General features: G+C 34.1%; 1 protein-coding gene across 1 annotated transcript; it reads left to right on the forward strand.

Annotated features, from left to right (window-relative positions):
- Positions 1 to 1,954: 1,954 nt before the first annotated feature.
- LOC146133028 (death-associated protein 1 homolog) lies at positions 1,955 to 21,543 on the forward strand. Its single transcript, XM_083397313.1, has 3 exons — positions 1,955 to 2,064; positions 20,124 to 20,223; positions 21,248 to 21,543. Exons 1-3 carry the CDS (start codon positions 2,013 to 2,015, stop codon positions 21,402 to 21,404), a joined length of 309 nt encoding a protein of 102 aa, XP_083253439.1. The 5' UTR covers positions 1,955 to 2,012; the 3' UTR covers positions 21,405 to 21,543.
- The last annotated feature ends 555 nt before the right edge of the window (positions 21,544 to 22,098 follow it).

Consider the following 22,098-nt stretch of genomic DNA (forward strand, 5'->3'; position numbering starts at 1 on the left):
ACGATGTTTATTCACCTGCGGATAAACGATGTTCCGGCCATAATTGCTGTCCGTCACCAGAAGCACCGAAGGCAGTTCGGACGGCTCTGGGCGAAGGTAGGCCGTCTGCTTGCCGCTCACACCTGGAATGTACCTCTTCGTCCTCGTCCGACACCCTCGAACACTCTCCTTGCGTCGAAACATCACTGACCTGAAAAACAAACTAAAGGAACTATTAAACACTAAAGTGTTCTACAGTTGATGGCGAAATCGAGTTTGAATATTTGAAAAGGGGTTGTTTTAAGTTGCATCACGGCAATTTTCAGCGAATTCTACAATATGGATGGTTATTGAATATCGCCCTAAACTTTGTTTTACGCCAACCAAATAATTACGTATTTGGGTTGTTAGGCTTGGAAAATATTATTTCGATGAAAAACGGTTAATGGGTGGTGTTAAAGACCTTTGTCACCTTGTTAAGGGTTGTTTTAAGTTGCATCACAGCAATTTTCATCCAATTCGTCATTATGGATAGTTATTGAATATCGCCCTAAACTTTGTTTTACGCCAACCAAATAATTGCGTATTTGGCTCATAATTAGGCTTCGAAAATAATATTTCGTTGTAAAACGGTTAATGAGTGGTGTTACGAACCTATGTCACCTTGTTAAGGGTTGTTTTAAGTTGCATCACAGCAATTTTCAGTCAATTCTACAATATGGATAGTTATTGAATATCGTCCTGAACTTTTTCTTATGTTTGTCAATATTTTGAGAATTTGTCAAAAATTATCCTTCAATCTTTGCTAATGGATATGGCTCACATAAACATAGAACATGAATTTGTACTGTTGTTTTATTTCCAAATAGTTCGCGCGATCCGGTTGAAAACTTTCGATTGGTCGCTGTATCCGGTGGAAACTTCAATTATTTCAATTGAGCGTAAACGATATTGACCTGGTAGACCTGTTTAAATTGTGATGTAATACTACCTCGTTTAACTTTCCGATAATGACATTGTTGCTATTTTAACGTCTTAAAAAAGCATCAAGAAATATCCTTTAAACTTGCAAATATTTTCGACCTGTGAAGTATATAATCAAGGTTACTTCTACCTGCAAAATAAATGTTGATTAGATAGGCGACAAGAAATTAATTGCGTTTACTTAACAACAATATATGTTTGAAGATTAAATACAAGATTTCAAAAAATACATTATCACGAGTTTCATTATTTAATCAAACAAGGGTTATAAAAACTGACGATTTTGATTGAATTTAGCCTTTCTGAAATCAGATATAGGCAAAAAATGATTTTTATGGTAAACGGGAGCTAAAAAAATTTTAAAAAATACCAAAAATTTATTTCGCCGAAATGACAATGGTCTATTAAAAGCAAACTATGTTCATTGGTGTCAATTACGCTCCTCGCACCTCTAAAATCAACTGTCTTTGAATGGAATTAATATATTGATTTAGTTTAGTCTTTTTTTTTCTTTTTCACAGTTTAAACAGGCAACAAATCTGGCGCTTGTCCCAGGTTGGAACTAATCCTGTTTCCTGCGGCCTGGTCATTTCATGTAAAAGCAATGTAAAAAATGCAGTCAGCCCCGAAAAAATCGATCAAACGCGCATACTTTTGTCGCGCTAACAGTTTTCAGTATAGTACTCCATTTTCAGCAGTGCGAATTTTACAAATAACGTTATTATAATCGTATTACAGCCGCACAATTTCAAGCTGCAAAATCGTTGTCCCCGCGCAGAATCCAAAGTTTCCAATCTGGCGCTGGCCTAAACTCCAGAATCCTACCACAAGTCCACAACACACAATATTTGGGTTAGGCTGCGGGTAAGCGTTTGGGTTAGGATGTTATTAGTATTAAATAATTAATATAATATTACTTGACCCACCTACACCCAAACGCTAACTCGCAACCTAACCCAAATATTGTGCGTTGATTTAATAACTGTGGTAGAATTCTAGACCAGCGCCGAAAATCTTCCTATAACCTTAATCTAAAAAAAAGTGGTTTCATGATGTCTTCCAAAGAAAATGAAGAACTTAAAGGTGGTCATCCACCTGCAGGTGGGTAAAGTATATTTGTTCTAAACACTACTTTGAGATATTGAATAGTCAAGTTTATTCTTAAAGATTTTAAACATTATATCAACATGAAATATGTTTTTTTTCAGGTATACTAAAAAATTCAAAATAATTAGTCGCGCATGAGAAAAAAATATAGAAAAGCATGAAAATATTTTACAATACTAAAAAGTTCACTGTGATTCTTGATTTAATTTAAGCCAGGGTTTCCAAAAAATTTTTGAATCCTGGACCACTATTTGCGAATCTGCTTTTTCGCGAACTGCAATACAAAGCAAAAAAATAAAACCGAATTTTATTGATTTACAAAAACTGACAACATTAATGAGAAGGATGCGATTCTTTTCTACATAAATCATCAATTTTTTTTTGAGTTATTTGTGAAAGCAACCCGTAAGTCAGAGTCCACAGAAATTCTGGACCTGTATTTGATCTTCATGTTGGTAAGAGTTGAAAATGCTGTCTCACACATGTATGTCGTGGCAAAAGACAATAGAATTTTAGTTGCCTTTTGCGATAGCAATGGGTATTCATCTACAACAGTGGTCTCCAACCTTTTATTAAGCGTCCCCAATTTCAATAAAATGGAATCAGAATTTACATTACAACCCCATTTTGTTTTTGGATAGGAATACAAATATTTTAAATAAACCACAGCAAACACAAACGAATATAAATTACACACATTTCCAGAGAACTATGGCTACATGTGCAACAGGGGTGTATCAAGAAATCCAAAAAGGTGGGGAGCCCGGATTTTAAACTTAGGGAAGTCATAAAATAGTGATTTAAATGACATCATAATTAGGAAATAAAATAATCAGATAGTTTAGACCCAATTAACGCCCAGCGAAAGGGAGCCTTTAGACCAGCGGTTCTTAACCAGGGGGCTCTAAGCTAATATTTAAATTTTTGCAAATGAATATAATGGTTTTGTTTGGGTTGTACACCACTCTTACAGGGGTGTACAAACACTGTTTTTGCCAATTTTGACATTAAAACTCCAAAAAAAATTTGTGACGTTTGTTAACTACGTTTTAGCCCAGTCTCTTGAATGCTATTCTATGTTTTCATATCATGAGGTATAACGGTCCTTATTTAATGACAAATTTGCTAACTTATGTATAAATGATAAAACCATTCCCGTTCGAACTATTTTTTATCCATACTTTATATATGATAACTGTCTAGCAACAGGGGGACTCAAACGTTTTGAGTGAATCTGTAATGTTTTGGCAATATCGACGTTGTATTGTGTGTCATCACATTTTTTAAAACAGGATAACGCAATTTGCGCTTGACATTTTTATATGCGCTCAGTATCACAGTCTTACAACTATAGAGTAAATGCCTTCACAACACGTTTGTCAATATCAGCTTGATAAAAATCAATGTGTCGAGCACGAGAAATTTGTGGTGTGCCCAATGCGAAAAGCCTCCTGAATTTGCAGTTTTGCGACAATTTAACCAATTAAAGTCTCACGCTTCACAAGATCGAAAAAAAAGTTTTCTAATTTTAAGTTGTCTAAGTGAAATCAAATTTAAAAAAGGCCTACATGGCGCGCCACTGAAAAAAAGGTAAAAACACCTGCTTTAGACGCAAAGCAAACATGTGCGTCGTTAACACTCCTCCCAGGCGCCAGCTGCGAACCACTTAGTGTGCAATCGTTAATTTCAGGCAAAAAACTAAACCAAAACCGTTAAATATGTGTGACATTTTAGTAGAATCTTAATGTTACAAAGTTCCATGTACGGAACTAGGTGCTAAATTAAAAGTGTGTCTTTCACTACCTGGAATACTAAACAAAATTGTTTTTCCCAGGTGTAACTATGCCATGATTAGTGCAGCATCTCTGGACTGTTCGGCAAATCAGCTAACATTCAAGCTATGTTTTAGGGAAAATAAGTTGTGTCAATTGCATACTAAACATGTGACCTTGAATATGCTTAAAAAAATTATTTTGGGGATAATCATTTCATATAAATGGCGACTTTCAAAACCTGCACCACAGTCATAGTTAGACCATTTTTTTAGTCTTAAGATAATCTGCTTCAGTTAAAAAAATACCATTGCATCGGATTTTGCGCAGACAGCAAACAGGGAGGAACATTTTGTGCAACTAGCTCAACGTTTTTAGCGAGAAATAAAGGAAGAGCGCTTGACTTAGCATTGCCGTTTGTCGAATACACCCTGGCTAATCATCCAACCTAAATGAATACCGAAAGGCGGAGGAGAATAAATATCCTGCGTTTATGTTTGACCAAACAAGAAACTAAAAACGGCATTTGGCGTTTAATTCTTGATTCGCATTAGCAACGCGTGACCCAATCACAGTAAAAGTGTTTTCCCTTCGGACAGTGAGTTAAACCCTGACAAAATAAACAAAAAAAAAATAATGTCACTTACGAAAAAGGAAGGCTGGATACCGCATACCGCTGTACATATGTGTGCACCAAAATGGTTTTATTTAAATTATGAATATAAATTTAACACACAAATGAACTCAAAAATTTTGATTTGTTTCAACGCTGAATTGCATTTAGCGTGATCGTTGCACCTGCATGGTATCCACCAATTTTTTTTTAAACTTGACTCCACTTTGCATTTATGAGCATAACCCTCATGCTCTACTTTCAAGCGATTTAAGATGTTTCATTTTTAATATGCTCATTGCGCTTAATTTCGTTAAACAAAGCCATGTGGTTGAAAACGGAAAGAGTAGTTAAATCACAAAATTGGACAGAGTCAGGTCAATTAATTGCATCGAAGTTCAAAAGTAAGTATTTGTGTGTTAAATCTTTGTAACCTAGCAGCTCTTAAGATCTAAATACACCTATTTTATGTAGAAGAAAGAAAACCTTGTCTTAGCTATGTACTCAGTCACGTTAATTGGTGTGACATCATTCTAAAATACTAAAACAGCAGAAATATGGTGAGTTACGGTGTCCCCACAAAAATTCCCCCCCCCCCACTTGGGGTCCCTACCCACTGGTTGGAGACAGACCACTGCTCTACAACACTCAACCAGAAAGATACAATAGCTACTTGATTAAAACTAAGCAATAAAGTTCTATTAAAAGATAATTCGGCAAATTCTTAACTTCGCGTCCTGACAGATCAGTCGTTCTAACAACAAAAGGCTTTAAAATCCAGTCGAAATTCTCATGTCTTGTTTAAAAACTATTTCTTAAAATGTGATGATAGCGATGTCTAATGTTGTGTAACATCAGAGAAAATCAACTCTTTACTAATTTTTACTAAACGTAATGTATTCACACACAGGGGCTTATCCAGAAATCAAAAAGGGCAAGGTCCAGAATCTTCAACTTAGGGAATTCCCCTATTTTCCGTTAATGAATAATGGCGTCATAAACTAGTGATGGGTATGACGTCATAAAATAGTGATTTGTAATGATATCATAAAATAGTAATTTGTAATGAAAAAGCGAACTTTAATGACGCAAACGAACACGTGCGACGAAATCGCTTAGTGTGCAGTTGTTAACTTCAGGCGAAAAACTAAACCAAGCCGGTAAAATATGTGTGATTAATTTTGGTAGAATCATGTTTAGACTATCAGCAACGCAGTTTCCTAAGTTCCATGTACAGGACCATGCTTAATTACAAGCCTGTCTCGTCACCTGCCATACTAAAGGAAGATCGGTTTTCCCGGATGTTATTATGCCACAATTAACGCAACATCTGCGCCGAGCAGTGTGCCAAGTCAGCTAAATAAAGCTGCATTTGAGAGAAAATCGGTTGTGTCAATTACACACTAAACACATGGTTTTAGGATATGTGGTAACAATCATTACATAAAAAAGAGCACTTTGAATGTCACAGTTAACCACCTTAAAAAAATGCTGTTGTTACACCAACATGGACTTAATACGCCAGTGGTCACACAGAACAGGAACATATCCACAACATTATCATTTATCCTTGTTTTCCATATGTTGAGTTTCTTTATGAATGCTGTTATTTTGTTTTAAGTAAGTAAAATGTTTGCTTCTCTTCCCTGAAGTGACAAGTTAAATTGGTTGTGACAAGTTCAAAGAAGGTTAAAAATGACTGCCAGGTATGCAAGTTTCTCAAGCCAAGTTTCATTAGAATGATGTCAACAAAATCGCCAATTCTAAATGAAGATAAGAATATATAATTACATCATAGACAATGAATACAACAATTTTTGCGTAAACAACTTTTTAACTACAACGAAAGCACAACAAGTACGATTTACGATACTGGATAGCAAAAGATTTTCGAAATCAAGTTTGGAGTAACTGCAGCAATTATCTTTGGAAGGGTACGTACTAAACAATGATTACAAAACTTAAACCGGTATTGTTGCGGAAACATTGCACATGACATGGAAAACGCATTGGTGCTTATTGCCTAATCACCGCTCTTATCAGAGTTTCATTTAGCAGTTCGCCTGTCACCGACTAGTAATCTCAAACAGGCCTGATAAAGAAAATATATTTTTATTTGTAAAACTAGCAGACTTCCTAATGACGCAACAAAAACAGACGTGTAAGCTACAGCAATGTGTATTTTAAACAAAATTTATCCTTCTCAATTTTTTTGATATGAACTGCTGTATATTATCATCCACGGAGTAGTTAATTTTCTAATTGGAACCTATATAATTTTAAGTTTTACCGCCATGGTTACATACGCAAAATTGCTTGCTTTAAATGTAGCCTGGTAGTGCAGTGTCAATGTTTTTTCGGGCGACTTATTAATTCGCTTCGTGATAACATTCGCCTAATAATTAAGTGTCAATCAAGCGTTTTTAGGTTTGTGACTAATGTGTCAGACTGCGAAGTCCGCAATTTGGTTAACTGCGTTAAGTTGCAAATGTAACATTCCCTCATCAAACGTGGTTGTCTTGAACAAAATGCGCTACAGGGTTACTTACGGAAAACTTTCGACCAATATTCAGTGAGGTTACGCACATCGTAATTGTGACTGTGGGCCTTATAGAGTATTGAAATCATGTGACTTGAATGCGTCAACAAGCTAAAACTAAATATGTCAACAAGGTTTAAGCTCCTAATAATCACCGTTTTCCGCGTCTAGAATACACGATTCTTAACATTTTTGGGCTCCGCCCATACTGGCTTTGAATGTTCATACCACATTCTTATACCCCCTAGGTCATTTGGGTTGCTGATCATGTGACACCTAGTGACGTATCCAGGGTAGTTGGGTGTCTGGACCGCCCCCTTTTTTTTATATGTCCGAATATGTTTTTTTGGTTGTTTTGTCAGGGTTTAACTTACTGTCCGAAGCGGCAATGTTTTTAATGTAATTGGGTCACGCATCTTAATAGTGGGGGAGCTATGTGTCCAAAAAACCTTCTGGCATGCAAACGATAGGTAGAAGCTTGAGATTTTTGGTACAGATGTTTATTTTGGCGTTTTATCTTAACTAGCTGTAATTGGTTTCAAACAAACGAGAATAAAAAAATATTTTAAAAATATATGTTTTTTAATTTTATGACGTATAATTTTGTTATGGCTATTTTACGTTTTGATGACGTTATGGCTATTTTATGTTTTGATGACGTCATCGCTGTGTGGGAATTTCGTCTTCCTAATCAATGTATCCCCTCATTCGTATCACTTTTATAGATTTTATTTTGCCTTTTTGTTTTGTAGATTTTTTTATCTCTAGTCGAATTATGACGTCATAGTGATGTCATCTGTTGTCAAAATTGCACATATTTTCAAAATTACTTCACAGCAGACGTTAAAGGTGTTGTTTTATGGTTTATTTAAACATAGACAAAAATATATACGTTCATTAAATGCAGACTATAATATTTAAAAATCGCCCAAGTGCATTTGCCTTGTAGTTGCATGTAAGCTGTATCTAAAGCAACTATTTATGATACATCAAAGGTTTCTTAATTTTGTATAATTTAATAATCAAAAGATGAAAAAACTGTGCAAATAAGATATCCATTAGCGATAAATCAACAGCATGCCGGGCAAAATACAATTGTAACGCTATATGCATATTGGTGAATAAAGAACAATACATTTATGTTAAAGTCAGTAAATATATTAGAAAAATAGTAAAACAGAAAATTGCGCTAAAAACAATATATAATCTATCTAAACAACAACATTTTAGTTAATAAAAAATGTGAAATTATTACACTGGTCTTCAGGTTAAACAAGACTTTTTACATTTGCACAAAGGTGAACAACTTAATTTTGCCTTTCTACACGAGCAATTCATTGAGCAGCCCTTGAAACAGCCACAAATATACATCTGTTTTGTTTTATGTGCTGGAGGCAATTCAGTCCAAAATGGAACCAACTGATTGCTTTTCTAACAGCAACCCCATTTTGTAGCGTCTGGTAAAATTTGCAGAGGAGTTAAGGACTGCCCCTAAACGAAACCAGCTTTATAAGTGTCCCTTTTGACGTGGTTAAGTAAAGCTGCTGCTGTTGGTGATAGTCTATCTACGGACGACCCCTTTGTTAACAGCATTTCTTTTATTAATTCATCACCTCCAGTTACGTGGCTACTTTTGGAATAAACATGATCGACAAACTTTTCGATCACTCTAATTTGTCCTTCTTTAATTTTTATGGTTGATTGGGATAATGATTGAAAAACATTGTCTATTTCGTTGAAAGAAAGCCAGCAATTCCACGCTTGTTTTATTCCATGCCCTAGAAAAGTGGACACAGTGTCACACCCTGTGTGTAAATGCATGGAAAAAGGTAGGCCATTGAATTTTTCACCCATAGTGTCGGCAAACAAGTGGACGGGAATATACTGTTTTTCTTTTCCAACACCAAATTCTATCCACAGCTCTTAGATTTGAAGTTTTTTTACATAAAAAGCAGCCAGAACAACAACATCGGTATCCACTGTTTGAATAAGCATATTCCTAAAACCAGATTTTACACAATGTGCGCAATGCAGAAAAATCCTTGTGTCAGCTTCTTCATGGTTTGAAGGTTCAAGGAGTTCTAAATTAGATATGTTACTTGGTCCACTTAAAATTGAAACCTGTTCTCCAAAGTGGAAATAATTGTTTTCCGTCCATACCTTGGCTTGATGTTTGAAGGAAATTAAAGAGATTTTCCTTGTTTTCGTAAACTGCTAAGAGGCCACGCCAGTTCTTCAGGGTAGGGGCATTTTCTTTTTATGTTGATCACACCGTAAGAACTAACGGACTCAACACGTTTAAACCTGGCAAAACACTAAATGTTAGTAGTTAAATAGTGATTAAATACAACATCTATTCTTTCACAATCTGCTAATTTTTTTGGATGTGTTTCCAGAAAAGATTGCGGTACTCGCGAAACGTTTGCCGGACGAGGGGATGTAATTTTCCCCAAAAGGACGTCTTTTGTTCAATTAAAACGTTACGGAAAAAATCTAAATATTGCTTGGCTCCATTCTCGGAGACAGACAGTGATTCCCAAACTTTTTTCTCACGTACCATTTTGAGATTTTGTACAGTGTTCATGTACCACCTAAGTTAGGCCTACATCCGACTAGAATATCTCAAACTATAACTATTTTAGCATATAGATAAGAAAATGAGCATGTAGCTGTATTAAAGTTTAACAAATGCCATTCCAGGAAGACATAAAAGCCATAAATTTTACGAAACATAGTAAATAGTTTTAATGCGATGGATGTTAGAGCCAGTGCACCTCTGTGTAATAGAGAAAACAGGTGGAATTAAAACTGAATTTCTTGTTAAACAACCGAGTAAGGGCAGATGTTTTGACAAATTTACTAGTTTGATCACTCGGATCAAGCACGATAAGATATTTCACACAAACTACACATTGCGAAAGGGCTTCTCCATTGTTATCAATAGCTACAAACTCGTACTTTATGTAAGCCTGACTGTTAACAAAATTTAGTTCTCTCACTATTCCTCTATTTTGGAAGAAATTACAGTAGTTCAATATGATGGAAATATCAATATACAAACGACAGTACTACACTGCTGTTATCAGTTCATTATTATTATATACATATTAAACCAGCTAACAATTAGCGTTTTATTATGTTGAACAAGATAAGTGTTACGTCATAAACATGCGAAACCAAAGGTAACTAAAACGAGGTAACAAATTACCCAGGCTGAAAAATTTAAAAGTTGGAAGTTTTCTCAAATTTATACGTATGCTGAAGTTAGTCGCGTACCACCTGAAAGACTCTTGCGTACCACCGGTGGTACGCGTACCACAGTTTGGGAACCACTGCTTTATAGATTGCAAGCAATTAGAAACGCTATCTGGTGCTACAAATCTTGTATACAAGTTTATTAGTTGTTTTGAATTTTCTGAAAAGGGGTTACCCTTTTCTCTAATTGATGACACCAATGATTTTACTTTGCATTCAAATTTTACTCGGACCAAACTACCTTTGTCATGATGGTAACCTCGTCGATCACGAGATGTAATACCAATTTTACACGAGATGTAATGCCAAACCTTTTTAAAGTTTGTTCAAAAGTAATGTTGCACCAGCAACTCCTTTAATATGGACATTTTCATGCTCATGGATTTTGTCAAGCGCCATACATGAAAAGCGGTTTGTAGTCTTTTGCGCCGTAAATTTACCCTGTTTAAATGATTGAAAAATGTCGGAAAGCCGCATTCGAAGTTCTTCAAGGTCTTTTATATGAACAGATATCCATTTGTTATAGTTCACATGGTTTAAGAGCGGTGGTTGTCCAACCTTTTTAACTTACGGTAAATTTTCTAAACAAAAATTGCGGATAGGCGGACCTTAAAAATCAAAATCAACCCAAAATGTTATTACGACAATAGTATGCAACTTTAAAGCAAAGAATGAAAACATCAATTTAATGAGCATTTTGTTGCTGTCTTTTTATATCATACTTGATATACATGATTTTATTGGATTTTTTTTTACATACAACTGATCTCAAAAGCGATTTGAACCAACATTTAAATAGTTATGGGCACAGCACTTGCAGCTTTGTGGCGTATACCATAAAGTCCAAAGTAGACCATTAACTCTATGTTACGCCACAATTGTGCAAATTATGGAACTGGCGAAGTTCTAAGTTTGATGGACAAGCGTTGAACGTCTCGCGTTTTGAAATTGAGATTAAATTGTAATATTTTTGGCGGACCGGCAGGAAAGTTGATGAGGACCGGCGGTTGAGAACCACTGGTTTAGAGCGAACAACCAAGGAACAACTGCCTTCAGAGAACATAAATATAAGGCAAAATTGTGTTTCCTGGGGAGCCACCGTAAAATAGCATTAGCTCCGGTTCCAGCTCCAGCTCCGGAGTCGTAAAACTCAATCCTTTGGCTCCGGCTCCAGCTCCGGAGTAGTAAAACTCATATTCTTTGGCTCCGGCTCCAGCTCCGGAGCCATCATACACACACCCAATGACTCTGGCTCCAGCTCCGGTGCCACCATTCACTTATCCAATGGCATGTTTCAAAAATTTCTTAGCTTGAGCACCACAAATTGAAAAATGGCTCCAGCTCCACAAAAATAATAAAAAGGGCTCCGGCTTCAGCTCCACAAAAATAATAAAAATGGCTCCGCCTCCGGCTCCTCAAAAATAATAATGGCTCCGGCTCTGGCTCCAGAGAAAATGCTTAGCTCCGGGCTCCAGCTCCAGCTCCGGCTCCCCCGCCCTGGTTTTAACCAATCCAATTCGTGTGCATCCCCACTGCACATAGAATGGCATATAAAACTAGTTTTGGTCATATCTGAAAGAACTTTACCTACACGTTTTAAAGATATTTCTAAGGGAGGAATAGTAATGTACCATTCGGGAAGTTTTTCACAGCATTTGGTGAACCAAGGACTGAAGAAGTATCTTGAAGGCATATACCATCATTTTCAACATCTGGATGTTGCGTAATAGTTATGGCAGTTCTATGAAACGAGTAGCACGCTGTAGTAGAGGTAGGGTTGTGGTCGATATTATCAACAGCACATGTTGTAAATACGTTTTTACGATAAATAGAGTTGGTTGGTGCTTTATCTACGAAAAAGTTATCTACAACTGTGTTACCGTATTGATTGGCAAGCTGTACAATTCTCTAATAACATGGCGAAAGACCAAGGTGGTTGTATATCTTAATTAATTGCTTGGACCCGGTTTTGGGATACGTGGCCAATCCAATGTAGATCGGTGAAGGGTTTCCTGAGCGTATGGGTGACGGATTCGTTTAGGTGCTTCTGTATAAATTCGACTACGCGTGTGAATAAAATCATATATATTTTCAAGTTTACGTTGTTGTTATATTCAATATGTCAATATTAAAATAAAAACTTATGTATGGAAGTTAAATAAAATCAGTTGAGCAATTGTGTTCACAGCTTGCGAAAAATGACCATTCGAAGTAGGGGAATCTTGAACAGGTACTTTATGACCTATGAGTAAGTGGTATAAAAATATTTTAAGCTCTGAAGGTACTGAGTCTTCTTGACAATTGTAAGAAAGTCATCCCTCAAAATGGTACTTTATGGAAGAAATAGCCCTTCTTAAGAACTGAGATAATTGTATTAACTGTTGAATTATCTTGGAATTGGCTGAATCACTCGGACAAGGACTATGGGTGGAGGATTTTAAAGTAACAAAACGAATGTTGGCATTTGAAATAAAATCCTGTAACTCTGGAATTTCGCTTTTTAACAATTGGTAAAACCTGGAAGAATGCAAATTCTGCTCTATACCAAACCTTTAAAGAATACAATTGGTACCGAGATTCCAAATCGATAAGGTTAAATGGAGTTGCTGCGTTTTTTTTCTTTCTGAATATACTTACAAATCATTTTTAGTGCTAAAAAACGATAGAAGTTCTTATCTGATTCATTCTTAGTTGTATGAGACAAAATCCTTTCATACTCTTTTTTGAATTCATTATAAAATTTATTGTGATATACCACTTCTTATGAACGGAGATCTGCAGAAAATGGCAAAGATGTTGTACCTAGCAAAGATATAAGTGTACGATTATTGCAAATTGTTGCCATTTTTCGCCAATTTGCGCTCTAGTTTTTTGAAAAATCATTTTTTGTGTTTGATAAGTTGGTCACTTGAGAACATGCGGCATGCAGACGATCTTTCTTTCTTTTACATAGTTTTCCATTGTGACATATTTTAAATTTGTGATGATATTCTTAAAATTTATTCTTGTTTTCTTTGGAGAAGGTTCCCATGTCGCCAAATCGCTACTAGTCACATTTTTTCTGTTTTTGTTGCATTCGCTCAAACTTTTCTTTACTAAACTTACGGTAGCAGGACGGGCGATACTTTGCGTTACATTTAATTAGGGTGTTGAGTAAGTTACTTGGAAGAACCATTATTTAAGTGTTTAATCTTTTGTTTCGACTCGACTTCAGTGTTAAGACTTGCAATAGATTTTGCAAGGTGCTCATACTCCGCTATCGACTGTAGCAACGATTCTCTGCTCCAAGTCTGTGTTAAGAAAAGGGCACTGTAGTTAATCTCATAAATTTTCATATGAATAAAACCAGTTTAAACTATATTATCTTATAATTCACATCTCAGGTATGACTTTCCTTTCTAAATTACAACAATGCCTATAGAAGTAAACTACAATTTTTAATCAAATTGCTTTATCGCTATATAATTGTTCTCACCTAACATATACAACAAAGATTCCACAATGTATTATTGTCTTCTGTTGCAGCAGACATATAGTCACTTGAGGTAAAAAAATTTTTAGCTAAAGTTGGGGTAAACAAAAACAATGTCACCACACATGTATATATAATTTTTTTTTAATTTCTTTTTCAGGTAAAAAATACATCCTTGGCCTAACCAATAAGCCCTCAACCATCTTAACTTTTTTCTCTTTAGAAATAAAGTTATGCTGGTTTAAACAACAGTTGTTAAATTCGTATCTTAAAAAGGTTTGCAAGACCTTTAGAAACATTTGTGTAATTCGTAAACAACCAAGATTGTGACAATGGCCTTTATTCTGTGTTGTGTCATAACATTGATCTATTAAACAAAAATACCTTACTTTCCTAGCTGTTTTAGTTTTTAGACATTTTGTTGTTGTTTTTTAGCCCGACCGGTTCTATGGGAACGGGGTGAAAAAAACAGTGTTTTTTATTACCCCAATGTAATTTTTAGGTTTAAAAAGTACACTAAATATGCCTAGCAAATATGTACCATTACCAAAGCTACATAATGAGGCTTGTTTGTAGACCATGAGCTAAAAACACTAAGGTAGACAACTAACAGACATGTACTTTGGGTAAAAAAAAAACTATTTAGTTTTATTGCCAGAAGAAAGTGACACATTTGAAGAAATTAATCGGTTACGAATAAGGACTTGAAATCTTATTCTGATACCGATACCCAATATTTTCAACAAAGTGTATCGCAATCCAAATCAATACCACATGAAGGTAATATTATGCTCAAACAGGCAAAATAAATTAAATTGAAACTTCTAGGATTATTCTCTTCAGGTTAATTGATCAAAATTTGCCTTAACAGTAGGAAAGTAATTACCTTGAGATGTTAAACTTCTATAAATTTACCAAAGTAGAAAAAGTAGAAAATTTATTTTTAGTAAATAACAAGTGGCCCAGAACTTAACAAGTGCAGATCACAAAGGTAGACTTGAGCAATTATTTTTCATTAGGGTAAAAAATACAACAGATTTTGCAAAATATTTTTTTTATTTTACAATAAAATTAAAAATGCTTTATGTGCTTGGAAAGGTAGACCCATCAGCTCAATAAGAATGAAAAATTACACTTCTGTTGCGAAAAACAAAAGTTAGGCAGACAAGTTATCTTAAATTTTTTTTTTACCCCGCTTGACTATAGTTTTAAATTTAAGATCTTACTTTCTAGTTGAATGTTTTTTTTTGAGAGATCGTTAAATGTAAATCCTTTCTGACTTAAAAGAGATCGTTAAATGTAAATCCTTTCTGACTTAAAAGTAAGTTGACCTTGTCTAATGGCAAAAATATAATTTTCACTTTAACCTGTTATTAATAACAACCTTACCTGTACTAAAACTTTCCTAAAAAGACACCTCTTTTTTCGCAATTTACTTTTAAGTTTGACTGCATCTTTAATTGTTTCTATAGGCATATCCTAAGACCACGTGTTAAGTATGCAATTGACCCATTTTTCTATCAACCGCATCTTTTACTTTAGCTGACTTGACCATGGCATAATAACAGGAAAAACAATTTTCATTCAGTATTGCAGGTGGCCAAAGACCTGCTTGTAATTTAGCGCTATTAGTCCCTACATGGAACTTTCTAAACATGATTCTACCAAAATCAATTGGATATATTTCAAGGCCTCTTGGTGGTTTAGTTTTTCGCCTAAAGTAAACACAGATCAGTATTTTATGATGTCATAACCGTCGCTTTTTTATCACGTCATTATTATTTAACGTGATACAAAAAATAGTGGAATTCCCCAAGTTGAAAATTCAAACCCCCCTTTTTTATTTCTGGATACACCCTTGGTGACACCCCCTTTCAAACAGTCACGCTAAGCACCCCCCTATATTACACCAATTAAATCAACTTCGATTTTTTTATTTTATTTTGGTTAATGATTTGATTGTATAAATCAGTGGTTCCCAATCTTTAGGTTGCTGTCAATTGTAAGTAGAAAATGTCTTTGGCAAATATTAGCTATTTGAAATACATCAACTTTGACATTTTTAAATCAGTTTCCATCCCTATAACAAAAAATGGTAATATTATTAAAAACAGACCTAAAGGCGCAAAACTTTTTGTGACATTAACAAATACAAAATGGAGGTGCTAAAGTATAACTGCGGGTGCACATGTCTGCTTTTCTTACTCTTGCACTGTTACATAGATAAGCTGTTTTTAGGAAAACTCTATGCAGCTAAAAACTAGCTTAAATGAGCGAAGCTCGAAAAAAAATAGCATTTATATTTGGTTTAAATTGCCAGAAATTTTTAATTTCAAATAATATGTGAAACATAGGCACATAACAGAGTGGGTGCACATGTCTGCTTTTCTTACTCTTGCACTGTTACATAGATAAGCTGTTTTTAGGCAAACTCTATGCAGCTAAAAACTAGCTTAAATGAGCGAAGCTCGAAAAAAAAATAGCATTTATATTTGGTTTAAATTGACAGAAATTTTTAATTTCAAATAATATGTGAAACATAAAGCACATAACAGAGATTTGCTTATTGCTCAAAATAATGACATTTATAGCTCAATTTGATAGAAATTGTTTGCCAAGGTTTAAAGTCTCATAGAGCAACATGTCGTAGTATCCATAGCACCTTTGGGCTGATTAGATTTGCTTAACACAGAGGCACATGCAGTAAAACTGATTTAGCTTGAAAAATGTCTCTTCGGAATTAAAACAGACAAAAAATAGCATTTAGGACAGTAGTTCTCAACCTTTTTCATCCTGTGTGTTGTAGTAAATTCGCCCCTTATAAAACAGCACCTGTCAAAAAGTTAATGCAAAGTAAGTATGATTTAATATTTTAATAAGGAATATGTTTTGATAAAGCACTCAGAGCAACAGTTTTATCTATGTTATTGCCATATGAATCAATTGTTGTACACAAAACACCATGGTCTTAGATTTCTGATTATTCTAACATATTACGAATGACAAACATCAACTGACAAGTGATAATTGAAAACTTACAACCGATAACTTAACATGTACAAATAAACCCACTCAAATCACCAAGCACTGCTGCTGGTTAGGCCAGCTATATTCGAGACTTTTAGTTTGCGTCTGAGTCAGTCTGGCATTCACAAGAGCCGACATTTCTGGCAATCCCTAAGGAATTGTTCGCCAGATTAAGTTTAGCGACAGCCGCCTTGATGCAGCTGAACAGGCGAGATATTAATTTGAATGATAGAATCACATGCAAGTTAAATATATGTTGCGTACGTACGTAAACACAGCACTTAACTTTAGGGGCCCGACTAAAAAATGAAGCTTGTCAATAAAAAGCTGACAAGATTCTGCCATCCTGACTCAGACATTGCCTTTACCTTCGAACATTAAACTTTTACAGCTGAATGCCATCTGTGGAAATTTAGATTCACGTTTATAAAGATATAATTAAGAAGAGCATTATACATCAAATTAAAAAAGTTTAGTTAAAAGGAAGAAAGCATTAATACACATTAATGCAAATTCAGAATAATGATAGAAACAAAATACATTTTAAAAGTTAAGCATGTTTAGGTAATTACATTCTACAGAATTCTGCCAGTTACTTTACCAACAACTGCATTACAAATTTTATTTGTTCACATTAAACAGAATACAATAGACTTATTAAAAATTCCTTTCTTTCACAGGTACATCCAAAACAGATTTTGCAACTTGGAAGATTTATTTAAAAAAAAAAGCCATGTGTCTTCCAAATTTGCATTTATGTTATGTTAATGTTTATCTTTTGAATTTGATTTATTGCACTTCTTGATTTTTGTTACTAATATAGATACTGAATAGATCTTAATTAAATCTTTAATATATTTCCACACACATTCCACTGGAAAATTTAAATAAAAAAGGGGAAAATAAAAAAGGGAAATGTTTGGGTACATTTAAATGAAAGGGAAGTTTAGATGTTTTAAATAGCTTCTATTTACTAATCCCTGAGCAATCCTCATTAATGAAAAAAAGCTTTTTGTACTTTACTATTGACTAATAAATTGTAAGCAATTTTCTAGAAAATACAAAATAATTAATTGATTTCAGTAGGCCCAGGGCTCATACAGTAGATTTATGTTTGCACTAATTATTTTAAATTCCAGTTGTGAACAAGAGTTTAACATTATTTGGCTTCCTTATCTAATTTAAGTCATTAATCAATTAGATCAGCCTTTCTTAACCTGGGGTAAATTTTCTCGTATTTGGGGGTAAATGAGCTATCAATCAAAATATCCACATCAGCTGACAGGACAGAAAAAGTGTGCAAGCCGTAGGTATTGGTGGCCTACTTTCTTAGTTCAGATTAACTGCTCATTCGAAGTTAGCCTATAGTGCCTATTAATTCTTTATCATCTTGTGTCTGTAACATTATTTTTCGCGATGATAGCTATTTTAGTTAATTGGCAACACCCTTATCTCTTAGCAACTTAATTGTTACATCATAACTGATATAATTTGCTACTCGTTTAAAAAAAAATAGAACCATTTTATATATTGGGGGCAAATCTGATATTCATCTTTGTTAAACGGGTAAAACATACAAAAAAGGTTAAGAATCCCTGAATTAGATTCTTAGGAAGTGTGCCCTAAATGCTTAAGATTAATGCTACAAAATTTATGAAAAGCCAGTCTGTTCATTATAGCAATATAACAAACAGATATTAAGTCTTAACAAAATAAGTGACCCAATAAAAAGTCAGAATAAACATGTTTATAGTTTATCCAGAGTAAATAATAAATATTTTAGAAGGATTTTATGACCCGTCAACCCTCAAAATGCCCTGGCTTGTGGCAGTTTAAAGCATTGGCTAAAACATTTAAAAAAATTTGGTTTATACATATACTCCGATATTTAGATAAATATTTTAGAAAATCACCCAAAAAGGATGTGCCCTCTTGGCACATATTTACCAAACCCTAAACCAGGTAAACCAAAGCCGTACAAGTAACCTCCAGGGACAAAATAAATTTTGATGGTGGTGAACAAATTTGTTTTACTGAAACTGTTATGATTTTTCACCAAAAATTGTTGCTTGAAGCGATTGTGGCTTTATTTTGTGGCTGCAACATGATAAGTAGGGCGATTATTTTTTGATCTAAAAAATTAAAAATTTCGACCTCAATAATTGAAATTTTGACCTAAAAATATATTTTTTTGACTAAGTTTTGACCTATCAGAAATAAATTGATTTAAACAACATATTGTTGTTTGAGGCACTGCATCAGTGCCTTAAAGTCGTCAACCACTCATTTTTGATGTATTACTGACCAACGGTGAAACACAATTCAGTTATTTTTTTGTGTTTATGCAATTCTCTTGGGAATGTGTAGTTGATATTTTTGTCATTTCAAAAAAAGCAAGTATAAATATACCAAAGAAAAAATACGCTATGTATTTTAGAAATATTTTGTGTAAACAGTTGAAATACAAGGTATAAAAGTTAAAAAAACACTTCGAGCTGAACCTCATACGATAAACTAGGTCTAGGTGGTTGTTTCCACCGGCTCTTGTATACAGTATATTGCTCTAATGAAGATATAATGTAGTTAACAATTTCGTTGAATATAATTCAAAACTATTTTTTTTATGATAAAACGATAGCTGAATGCCAATTTCAAAAATCTAACTAAAGTTTTTTTTAATTTTGTAAACCATTTATGTTCATTTTAATCGATTTTGACAATTTTGTGTAAATTTTGACTTTCAGTCAAAGAAACAATCGCCCTATTGATAAGGGTTAGTGCAACACAAACAAGCAAATATAAAATCAAAATTGACGAAATGGTAATAGGCCTGCTGCAAGCTTTAAAGCACATGGTTGCACACCACTAGGTTTGCCACTGGCTAACGTTTATGTAACATGCTTAAAAAAAGTTTTAATCATGCTACACATTTTTACGACTTGCTGCAAGACATTAACAAATACTGTTATTTGAATGTGTATAGGAGGAGAAAGCTATTAACAACTAACATTTGGTTAAGGCTGTTTTCTCAAATTGTAGGAATGTGCGATAATATTTCATCAGAGCTGATACCCGATCCCGAGTGGTAGTATCGGTACTCATCTGTCACTAGGATGGTATCAGTGCTGATCCACTACCAAATTAATTTAGCAAATTCAGCCATGATTTGCAAATCCAAAGCAGGGATTTTGTACCAAGTAATTTTTTTTTAAAAACGGCGAGTTAGCAAACAGAGATAATTAGACCTGTTGTAAAAAGTACCTTTTATTAATTTGGCCTGTTTTTTGTAAAACTCAGCATGTCAAATTGGTCATGTATACACACATTTGTGCCAAACTAGCTTTTTCAGCGTGAAAAATTCAAATAAATGTTTAGTTAAGGCTGGAGGAATGAGGATAAAGGGAGCACGGGTACATGAAGATAAGGTGACCAAAGAAGAAGCTGAATCTCCTTGGGAATCTGAACCTGTCAAACTGTAAGTAAAAATGTTTGTTTCATTTTGAATATTGGGTGTTATGTGTTATGTTGACAAATAAATCTTTAACTGTTATTAATCATGAGTAGTTGAGTATAGTTTAAAATATTTCTGCATTCAAAAACAATCAAAAGCACTTCATAAAGAACTGTACATTTTTCAATATGAAGTTATGCATACGATAGTTTCCCTTCAATCATTTGGTTTTTGTACATCATCCATATTTGTTTGTGTGGCTAGCTTTACTCCATAAAAACAACCCATCCTTCACATATTAAATTAGAGAAATTTCTATGATTAGCCTTTAAGTAGTATTTATGATTAGCCTACTAAGTAGTATTTAAAAAATTTCTAAAAAAAAAAAAATTCTAAAAATTCTTCTTCCTTTAATGCAGGGGTTCCCAACCTTTTTACGATCTCATACCACGATAGAACTTGCGCTCACCTAAGAATTGCTTTGCGCCCCCCTATTGACAATCAACATGACCTGTATTTTGAAAATCGTAATGGTACGAAAGAACAGGGATAGTTAGACCTTCGCGTACCACAGTTTGGGAACCCCTGCTTTAATGGATTGATTTGTTGTCTTACATAATGTTGTCTTACATAAAAAATAAAAAGATCTCTAACTAACATTTGTAAAAAATGCTGATACTCTTGTGTAATTTTTAGTACTTTCTCCTAATAAAAGGTGTGTCAAAGGCAGTAGTTTAGCCACCATTGTTATTTGTTTACTTATTTGCCTGACAGTCACACCCACAAAACCTTAGTTGTTTTTAAATCAATCACATTTAAAATCCTTGGATAAAATGTAATCAAAAAATATTTCCATCAAATATCATACTGTTTTTAACTGTTGAACTGTCATTTTGCTGGCATATTATTTGTGAAATCATGTTCAAAGAGGATAAAATAATGCACATAGCCCCCAAACATCTTATGAATGGAAGACCTGTGGTTTTTTACCCTGCCACCTTGTAATTCATACTTTTCACATTATCTATGTAAACTTTACTTTTTTTAGGCAAGCCAAGGAGGTTATAGTTGCAGGAGCTATAACACATGGTGACAAAGATTTTACTCCAGAGTCTATTCGCTTGTCTCATGATAAACCTCAACCAACAGTCCACAAGCCAGTCCCCAACAAGCAAGTGAATAGAGTAATTCAACAGCCTCGTTAGTTTTATGCTTGGTATCAAATAGATGGTGGTGGTATTTGTTTTTTCGGCAATTTATACTTATTTAAATTTTGGGTTGATCAAAAACATTGGTTTTAGTTTGTGAAATTTGAAATATATAAAATAAATTAAATCAAACGATTGTTCCCTGTCATCTGTTTTCTAAAAAAAATTACAAAACTATATTTCTTTAACGCATTATATCATGTTTTGTTCAAACTAATAATATTGTCCATTTAATAGTTTTCTTATGAATAATGTATATTGATTTGTAAACTTGTTACAACTGCGTGTCCATTGGTGTATAATATTTTTTTGGGTTAATTGTACACTTTCACCCTTTTCTGTCTTACAATAAAAAAAAGCTTTATTTAACTTTAAGCTTTCTCCACAAACCCTGCAAATGATATTTATTTTTTGTATTGGGGCATTTTAGTGTGATAAAATATCGGAAACACTTTGTTGTGCCTCTAAGAAGAAAGTTGTACACATTCATTGTATTTGCTTTAGCTATCTAGCAAACACACTGTTATGTTTTATGTCCTTTATTAGCTGATTCGAATAAGAAGCTTAACTAGCAAATCAGCCTATTCGAAAATGGACATGAACCGCCGTGAATTAGTTATTTTCGCAATTTGATAAAACACACACCACTCGATTCCAATTGATAAGGTATATTAAATGCATTATTTTTAGT

The sequence above is a fragment of the Ascidiella aspersa genome, chromosome 9 (assembly GCF_963924565.1).
Source record: "Ascidiella aspersa chromosome 9, kaAscAspe10.2, whole genome shotgun sequence".
Classification (NCBI taxonomy): domain Eukaryota; kingdom Metazoa; phylum Chordata; class Ascidiacea; order Phlebobranchia; family Ascidiidae; genus Ascidiella; species Ascidiella aspersa.

What these genes read in the sequence shown, in the direction of transcription:
- LOC146133028 (XM_083397313.1), top strand. Translation starts at nt 2,013, where the DNA reads ATGATGTCTTCCAAAGAAAATGAAGAACTTAAAGGTGGTCATCCACCT. An exon ending in AGGTGGTCATCCACCTGCAG is followed by an intron (nt 2,065 to 20,123) that starts GTGGGTAAAGTA and finishes ATAAATGTTTAG; the next exon opens with TTAAGGCTGGAGGAATGAGG. An exon ending in GAATCTGAACCTGTCAAACT is followed by an intron (nt 20,224 to 21,247) that starts GTAAGTAAAAAT and finishes TACTTTTTTTAG; the next exon opens with GCAAGCCAAGGAGGTTATAG.